Source organism: Meleagris gallopavo, chromosome 15 (assembly GCF_000146605.3).
Source record: "Meleagris gallopavo isolate NT-WF06-2002-E0010 breed Aviagen turkey brand Nicholas breeding stock chromosome 15, Turkey_5.1, whole genome shotgun sequence".
Taxonomy (NCBI): Eukaryota; Metazoa; Chordata; class Aves; order Galliformes; family Phasianidae; genus Meleagris; species Meleagris gallopavo.
Genome location: NC_015025.2, coordinates 9,388,741 through 9,397,088, shown reverse-complemented (window position 1 = coordinate 9,397,088; position 8,348 = coordinate 9,388,741). Strand labels below are relative to the sequence as shown.

General features: G+C 64.0%; 1 protein-coding gene across 1 annotated transcript; it reads left to right on the top strand.

The window, feature by feature from the left end:
- Positions 1–2,384: 2,384 nt before the first annotated feature.
- On the top strand, positions 2,385–8,348 carry DBN1 (drebrin 1; the record flags this gene model as incomplete). The annotated part of the gene is given in 15 exon segments (XM_031555655.1): positions 2,385–2,554; positions 3,145–3,200; positions 3,287–3,399; positions 3,557–3,631; positions 3,706–3,852; positions 3,946–4,023; positions 4,101–4,252; positions 4,339–4,402; positions 4,483–4,542; positions 4,634–4,748; positions 5,899–5,969; positions 5,971–6,037; positions 6,665–6,793; positions 7,526–8,097; positions 8,178–8,348. Coding segments are annotated over 15 exon segments (2,025 nt in total), but the record flags the coding sequence as incomplete, so codon positions are not given.

The window sequence follows — 8,348 nt, the reverse complement described above, 5'->3', positions numbered from 1 at the left end:
GGGGGAGCTCTGGGTGCCTGGTCCCCGGGAGGGCCGTGCGGGGTGCCCTGGGACTGGGATGCGGTGGGCAGGGGTAGGGGATGGGGGCATCCTGGGGTGTTCCACCTGCAGCCCGATCCCTCTGGCACCCTGTGCTGGGGGCCCGGTGGTTCCAGTCTACAATGCAGCTTTGCTGTAGGAGCAAATCCCATCACAGCCCCACTGCTGCCACCCTTCCAGCGCCCAGCTGCCTTCCAGGACCCCCTGTCCTTGTCCCCTGGGTGCTCGCATGGGGGTGCTGTGGGCACCCCAAAAGCTGGTACTGGTGCGTGCCATGCATGCTGAGCTCCTGCCAGGCTGTGTGCGCTCTCCTGTTAGGTGTCCACTGGTGTGGGCCTGAGCATTGCCTCCTCCCCACCAGTCCCACTTTCCAGGTCCCCGCAGCCCTGCTTGCGGCACAGTGGGTGAGTGCGGTGCATGTCGGTGGCCAGGAGGCAGCTGTCAGCCCAGGGTACATCTGGCTTCCCAGCATCCGCTGCAAAGCTCCCTGCCGAAGCTGCTGAGAGCAGCAGAATCGGTTCCCGGGAAGGCGAGCGCTGGGAGCGGGCCACCCCTCTTCCAGCACTGAACCCCACAGCTCCTTTGTTGTGGCTGAGCCCCATGCTCCCCATCTCCTCCAGTCCACCATCACCAGTCGTGCTCGGTGCCAGCAGCAGCAGCATCCCCACTGCAGGGCCTAGTGCCCACTCTAGTGCCTAGTGCGGGATGGGGAGTGGTGCTAGGGGACCGTATGCCCATCGTGGCTGGTGGGACTGACCCCAAATGTTGGCACTGGGCAGGGTGAGCTGGGGCTGTGAGGACAATGTGCTGGAGTGCAGTTCTAGGCTCGCTCGGGGGATGCCGGGATCCCCGTGGCCACGGGATGTTTAGTCTGGGATTTCCCCCGCCCCAGCCCAGTCCTGGAGGGTCCGAGGCTCCCCTCCCCCTCCCCAGCCTCGCGGAGGCTGCTGGGGCCCATTACTCGATAGGAAAGGAATTTGGTGCTGCTTTCTGAGCACGCTGACTCCCTGGAGCTCGCAGCCACATTGGAAACACATGTGCCCGGGTTGGGGCAGGCAGAACAGGGCACCCCCCCATTTCTGACCCCACGTGGGGGGCAGGCAGCTGCAGGAGAACTGCTGTGGCCTGGCACAGAGCAATAGGGGCTGCAGAAGGGCAGTGGTCTCTTGGCAGTGATGGGGAGATTCCAGTCACAAGCATCCCTGCTCCCTGTCTGTCCCTACATCACCCATGGGTGATCTCACAGCTCAGGTGCTGGGGAAGCTGCATGGGAGGATGGAAGCATGGAAGGAGGTGGTCCGTGGGGTCGTGGTGCTGTTGGTCCCTGCTCATGGTGATGCTCTGGGCTCTGTGCGGAGCTGGGGACACTGGAATTATTCCTCCTGATGCAGGAACAGGGGCTGTTCTGAGGGCAGTGCCCACAGTGTTGAGCCACAGGAGCACCTCTGGGTGCCAGCAGCAGCGTTGTGTTTGGGGTGCTGCCCTGCGTGGGAGAAGCTTTGGGTGGGCAGCAGGCAGTGGGTGCCCTGGCTGCTCTGCCTTGGCTGTGCCCTAGTTTTGCATCCTGCTCCCTCTGCCTTATGAACCCCCGGTCCTGCCTGCAGCCCCCACATTGCAGCCCTGTCCCTGGGGGAACAGAGCAGAGCCAGGGCTGGAGCTGCCACCTTTTCCGGCGCTGTGAAGCCGCCCTGCTGCCTCCAGCCTGGGAGCCGCGCTGGCTCAGGCGGCCGATTAGCTGGATTTGGATGTGCGGATTAAAGTCAATCTTGTTGGTGCAATTATCTGTGGCTCACTGCAAGAGCAGGGCTGGGGGGAGATCAGGGGCTACGGGTGCTGCAGGGCGGAGGGAGCCTCGTTTCCCCCTCTTTGTTAGGCAAGGCCCTAAATTTCCATTATTTCTCAGCTGGAAGGAGGCAGCCGAGGCCCAGGATGGAGCTGTGTGCCTCCGGTTTGGGGCTCTGCCCATGGGGGGGCACCCGTTTCCCATTCCTGCTCCCATCTTTGCTTTCCCTCACCACTTCCACTTCCTATCCCCACTTCCCATCTCTCATCCCCATCTCCCATCCCCTTCCTGGAAGCCACCAACTCCAGTGGCCTCCTCCTTCCCCAGCACCGCAGGGATTTTGGCTCTCCGCTGCTGCTGATTGGCAGAGCTCGCCCGCCCACGTCGGACGAAAGGTAGTTAGGTTGGGGGGGAAGGATGGGGGGGAGTCCAGCACGGTTGGCTCCGGCCCCCCGGGCACAGCGCGTGACGGTGGTGGGTTTGGGTGCCCGCCAGGTCACCGCTGCCTGCCTGCCTGCCTCCCCCGCTCCCCTCCACTAATCACCTCGTCATCGGGGCGAGCTGCATCCCAGCTGGGATGGGGGGTTGCCATAGTGACGGAGGATGCTGGTTGCCTAGCAACAGCCATCCCCTCGCCCACCCGCCCTGGACCAATTCAGGGCACAGCGTTCTCCCCCCACGTTGCCGCCTACTCACACCTGGGGACGTGCACGGGGTCTTGTGGAGCCCCAGGTGGGCTCATTGGGGCACAGCGGGGGTGCGAGGGGGTTTTCCCAGCTGCGGGGAATGGTTTCCAAGGAACAGTCTCCATGACGGCCCCAGCACACCCCGGCGGCACATTGATTTGCTGCTGCTGGAGCTCTGGCGTCCTCCCCCGGCCTGGTGCCTGGCGGGCCGATGGCTCACGCAGCCAGGAACGTGAGCAGCCCCATGCAGGTGCTGGGCTGTCCCCATAGCCAGCTGACCCCATGGGATTGCGGGACAGGGATGGGTGTGTGGGCAGCTGGGAGCACTGCGTCATGCGGGGTGAGTGCGGCAGCACCCAGCTGGTCCTTGTGCCCAAGTTACCCCTCTGTCCCTATCCCTTACTCCATAGCTGTGAACTGTGGGGTGGAGAGGAGTGCCCTGCCCCACATTCTGTGTGCAGGAGAAGTGCCCTGTGCTATGGAGTCTGTGCTGGCTCCTTTGTGTGATGGCGGATTAAGGGACCTTTGGCACTGCCACTAGTCCCCAGACCCTGCCCTGGTATCAGTGTCAGCAGGGGAGGTGGGGTGGCTGCCTCGTGTTCTGAAGAACCATTCTCACCCCCTGCACCCCCCCAGGGCCCTCTACACATACGAGGATGGCTCCGATGACCTGAAGCTGGCAGCATCAGGAGGTAAGCTCTTGTCACCCAACCCCCATCTCGGCCAGGGCTTCTGGTGCAGGGCTGTCGTGTGCTGAGAGTGCTGTGCACTGTGCCAGGAGGAGGTCTGCTGGAGCTCTCTGGGCACTTTGAGATCCAGAAGGTGATGTACGGCTTCTGCAGCGTCAAGGAGCCCCAGGCCGTGCTCCCCAAATATGTCCTCGTCAATTGGGTGAGTTGGGCAGCGTGGGGACACCTCCTGCTGAACCCGTGGTCCTGTGCCGGGGCCATTGCAGAGAGGCACAAAAGAGTGGCCACGGGGGTGCAGGTTGTCAGCGAGGTGGTGGGGGCACACACCCCCTGGCTCAGCATCCCCCTGGCTGATGTAGGTGGGCGAGGATGTGCCTGACGCCCGCAAGTGTGCCTGTGCCAGCCACGTGGCCAAGATCGCAGAGTTCTTCCAGGTGGGTAATGCCAGGAATGGGGACTGGACCTGCTGGGGGGGGTCTCTGATGGGTTTTGCCCCCGTCCCCCCCAGGGTGTAGATGTTATCGTCAATGCCAGCAGTGTGGAAGACATTGACCCGGGGGCCATCGGGCAGCGGCTCTCCAACGGGCTGGCGCGTGTCTCCAGCCCCGTGCTGCACCGCCTGCGGCTGCGCGAGGATGAGAATGCCGAGCCCGTGGTAATGTCCCCATGGCCATGTCCTAGGGCCAGGGTGTCCCCCATGTTGATCCCAGCTCTGTCCCTGCCACCTTCTGACTCTGCTCCATCTCAGGGCACGACCTACCAGAAAACCGACGCCACCGTGGAGATGAAACGGCTCAACCGGGAGCAGTTCTGGGAACAAGCCAAGGTGGGACAGCGAGGGATGGGCAGAGGGCACAGGGTGTCCCCGGAATAGGCTGATGACCCCACGTCCCATCCCCGCAGAAAGAGGAGGAGTTGCGCAAGGAGGAGGAGAGGAAAAAGGCGCTGGACGCGCGGCTGCGGTTCGAGCAGGAGCGCATGGAGCAGGAGCGGCTGGAGCAGGAGGAGCGCGAGAGGCGCTACCGGGAGCGCGAGGAGCAGATCGAGGAGCACAGGCATGGGGCGAGCCGGGGGTGGGGGTGTCAGGGGTGCTGGGGGTTGCGGGGAGCCACGCTCAGCTCTCCTCCCGGCCCCGTTGCAGGAGGAAGCAGCAGAGCATGGAGGCAGAAGAGGCCCGGCAGCGTCTGAAGGAGCAGTCCATCTTTGTAAGTGCCATGTGGAGCTGGGAACCGGGTGGTGGTGTCAGGGGTGGTGGTGCCTGGGTGATGGTGTTGTATATTTGCAGGGGGAGCAGCAAGAGGAGGACGACAGGCAGCAGCTCCGGAAATCAGAGTCAGAGGTGGAGGTGAGCTCAGAAGTCAGAGCTGTTTGGGACCTGGTGTGGGGCAGCCCCCTACTGTCTGGGCAGGGGGACCCAGCCTTACTCCCCCCTGCAGGAGGCCGCTGCCATCATTGCCCAGCGACCCGACAACCCCCGGGAGTTCTTCAAGCAGCAGGAGCGGGTGGCATCGGGCAGCAGCGACGCCATCTCGCCAGGCAGCCATAGGACAGGTGAGGGGCTGAGGGGCACAATGCACATGAGTTCAGTGCCACTGAGGCACTTGCAGCTCATCCACAGAGGTGTGGGTGTCCTCTGCTGCCACTTTTGCTGTGGTTCTGGGTACTGGGAGGACTACGGTCATTCTGCTTGGCACCACCACTGCCTTAACTCCTTGGGTGGGCCTGCACCTGCTGCCACTGGGATGGGGCTGTAGCTGCAAAGAAAGGGTCCTGCAGTGGGGGAGCTCAAACTGCTCATGGCTGGGTGCCCTCTGCACCTCCTGGCAGCATGGTCCAGCTGTGGTGGCGTCCTGGGGACCGGGTGCTGGCTTGGGAAGGAAGCTTTGACGGCTGAAAAGGGCAGAGGTGGGGCTGGGGCTGTGTGACTGCAGTGGGGCTGATGTGGGGCACCTGGTGTGCCCCTGGCTGGATGCATATGGCACACATTGTGTACTCCACAGTGTACGTGCCCAAGGGTCCCCGGTGCCAGGGTGATTGTACACAGTGGGCAGGATGCCCATTCTGGGTCTGGTGGTACCTGCTGGCCCTGGCAGCAGGACCCTCTATAGAGTCCTGGCTATAGGGTGGGGTGGCTGGTGGGAGGTGCTGGGCTGCCCCACAGTGCAGGTGCAGCCCTGGGGCTCTGCTTGCAGCTCTGGGGCCTGGCTGTTCTGGTGTGTGCCTCTGCCATGGGGACATGTTGTGGGGCTGTGCTGTGGATCACGCTGGGGGCTGTGCTGGGGGCTGTGCTGGGGTGGAGCTGCACTGAGTGTTCCTGCTGTGGGGCTGTGCTGTGGAGTCTTGCCTTGGAGCAACACTATGGGGCTGTGCCTTGGGGCAGCACTGTGTGTTTTGCTGTGGGTTGTGTTGTGGGTTCCTGCTGTAGGGTTGTGCTGTGCCTGAGCAGACAGATGGCCCCGAGGCTGTGTCTTGGCCCCTTTGCTCACCCGGCCTTGTGCTGCCTCCAGTCCCGCCGTCCTTCTGTCCTGCCGTCCTGCTGTTCTGCCATCCTGCTGTCAGTGCTGTCAGTGCTGCTTCCCTGCCGTCCTCCCCCATCCCGGTGCCTCGGTGTCCCGGCCCCACCATGGCCACTCTGAGCAGGGACTGACCCATCTCTTTGCTCTCTCTCTCTCCGTCCGTCTGTCTGTCTTTCTCTCAGCAGGTCGTCTGCACTGTCCTTTCATAAAGACAGCTGACAGTGGGCCACCTTCTTCTTCCTCCTCCTCCTCCTCCCCCCCCGCGGACCCCCTTCCCCTATATCACCTGCCACCGCACCCCAAATCTCTCCTCTTTCTTCCCATGTAGGTAGCTGGGAGCCCCCGGGCACGCAGCCCCTTCGCTCTGCACCCCTCCCCAGTGCTGCTGCTTGCGGGACGGGGGTGCAAGGACAGAGCTGTGGGATCAACAGCCAAGCACAGGGAGCCAAGGGGCACCTCCTGTGCCCTGCAGTGCACCAGGAGTCAAATGGGGACAGGCAGAGCCATGCCCAGGAATGTGATGCTGTGCCTATGGGGCAGTGAAGGATGGATGAGGCTGTGTCCAGGACCATGTGGAGCTGTGCCTATGGGACAGAAGGGGGCACATGATGCTGTGCCCCTTCAGCCAGAGAAAGGGGGCACCGTGTGATGCCTGCAGAGAGCGGAGGCTGTGCCAGGGCTCAGTGGGGCAGCGTATGGGCAGCGCGTGCCACGGCAGGGGATTGCAGCTTGTGGGGATGCCCAGAGGGGCACAGGGGTTGCTGCACCAGGCCTCCCTCCTGCTCAAGGAAGGGACTCAAGTAGGGGGTGGGTACGTGGCAATGTGCGTCTGTCTCACAGCTTTTGGCCAGACTGTTGTGGGGCACTGCTGGGGCACCGCTCCCTCCCCATTCAGGTGTTCACCCCCCAATGCAAGCATTTCCCCCCAAGCCATGTCTCCATTGTCTGCAGGCAGCCAGTCTGACTACCGAAAGGTTTCGGCAGCAGGCTGCAGCCCCTGCGAGTCCAGCCCGGCCTCCACGCCGCTGGGCGAGCAGCGTGCCCGCGCCCCGGCTGAAGAGACGCCGGCAACGCCCAAAGGTGGGCGAGGGGCTGACGCTGCCTGCTGCATCCTCCCTCATAAACCTGCATCCCTTGCTGCTGCATCCCAGGGTCCCCTTTGCACCTCTCAGTGCATCCTCGCCGTATTGCCCGGTGCATCTCATGCGTCTCTGTTGCATTCCCGCCGTCTGCTGCATCTGCGCTGCATCTGCTGCTCCCTGCTGCTACATCCCCACCACCACTGATGCATTCCCCTCATATATCTGCTGCATTCCTGGTTGCTCCCCTGCTGTTTTTGGTGCAGCCCATGGTGCATTCCCCATTGTCAGTGCTGTGTCACACCAGTGCATCCCCACCATGGCTGCCACATTCCCAGTGCTTCTCTGCTGGATGTGTCTCATTCCCCAGTGCATCCTTCCCTACATCCCCACTGCATCCTAGGGAACACACCTGCCCTGCCGCACCTTCTGTTGCAATGTTTGTTTCCTTTGTGTCCCCCCGTTCCATCCCCACTTTCATTCTGCACTTCCCAGGGCACTCCCATCCCTTTCCTTCCCTTTGCCTCCCAGCTCCTAGCCCTCCTCTGCCTCCCCAGCGCTCCTCTCACCCCAACCATGTCCTACTGCCTCTTCAGAGAACACCATCGCTGCCCACCCATCCCACCCACCCTTCACCATCTCCCAGCCCAAAACTCCCCCCGTCTGCCCTCCGTCCTCAGCCATCCTCAACCATCCTCAGGGTGGGCTCTGACCGCTGTCCCCCCCCTTGCAGACTCCCCCAGCCCCAGCACCCAGGTGGCAGAGCCGGCAGTGACCGAGCAGCACTGGCCCTTCCCTGGGCCTGAGGACAAAGCCGCAGAGCCGCCGGGGGACGAGCCCGACCCTGACCCCAGGCCGGCGTGGACAGCGGGGGCTGACGTGCTGGGGGACCTGGTGGCCCTGGAGCCCTCCGAGCCGTCCCCAGTGCCCACCGTGCCTGATCCCCAGCCTGTGGAGACACCCGGCGCGGCCGAGTCCCTCATCGAGCTGTGGCAGAGCGATGGTGCGGCCCCTGCCGCCTCCAGCACCTGGCCCCTGCCCGACACCCCTGCGGGACCACCGGTCCCCCCCGAGGAAGGCACACTGCTGGGCCTGGACGAGCTGCCCGAGCCCCCCGCCACGTTCTGTGATGCGGAGCAGCACGAGGAGGTGGAGGAAGAAGAGGAGGAGGAGGAGGCCACGGTGGGTGGGCCCCATCCCACGGGGCTGGGCTACCAGGAGGGCTACCAGGAAGGCCACGAGGTGCCCCCCATCACCAACGGGGAGATGGGCCCCAAGGACGGCACGGCGGGGCGCGGTGAGCAGGTGAGGGCCGTGGGGTCACAGCACAGCGGGGTGGGGTGAGGGCACGGGGCCTGCAAATGGCGGCACCCCACATTCCGCAGGCCAGCGAGGGCTACTTCAGCCAGTCCCAGGAGGAGGAGGCCCCGCCACCTGAGGAGCCGTCGGCCAAAGCCCCGCAGCCCGTCTTCTACAACAAGCCGCCAGGTGAGTGCGCACGGCAGGAATGGGGGGGGCTCTGCGGGGTGCCTCCTAACCCCATCCCCGCAGAGATC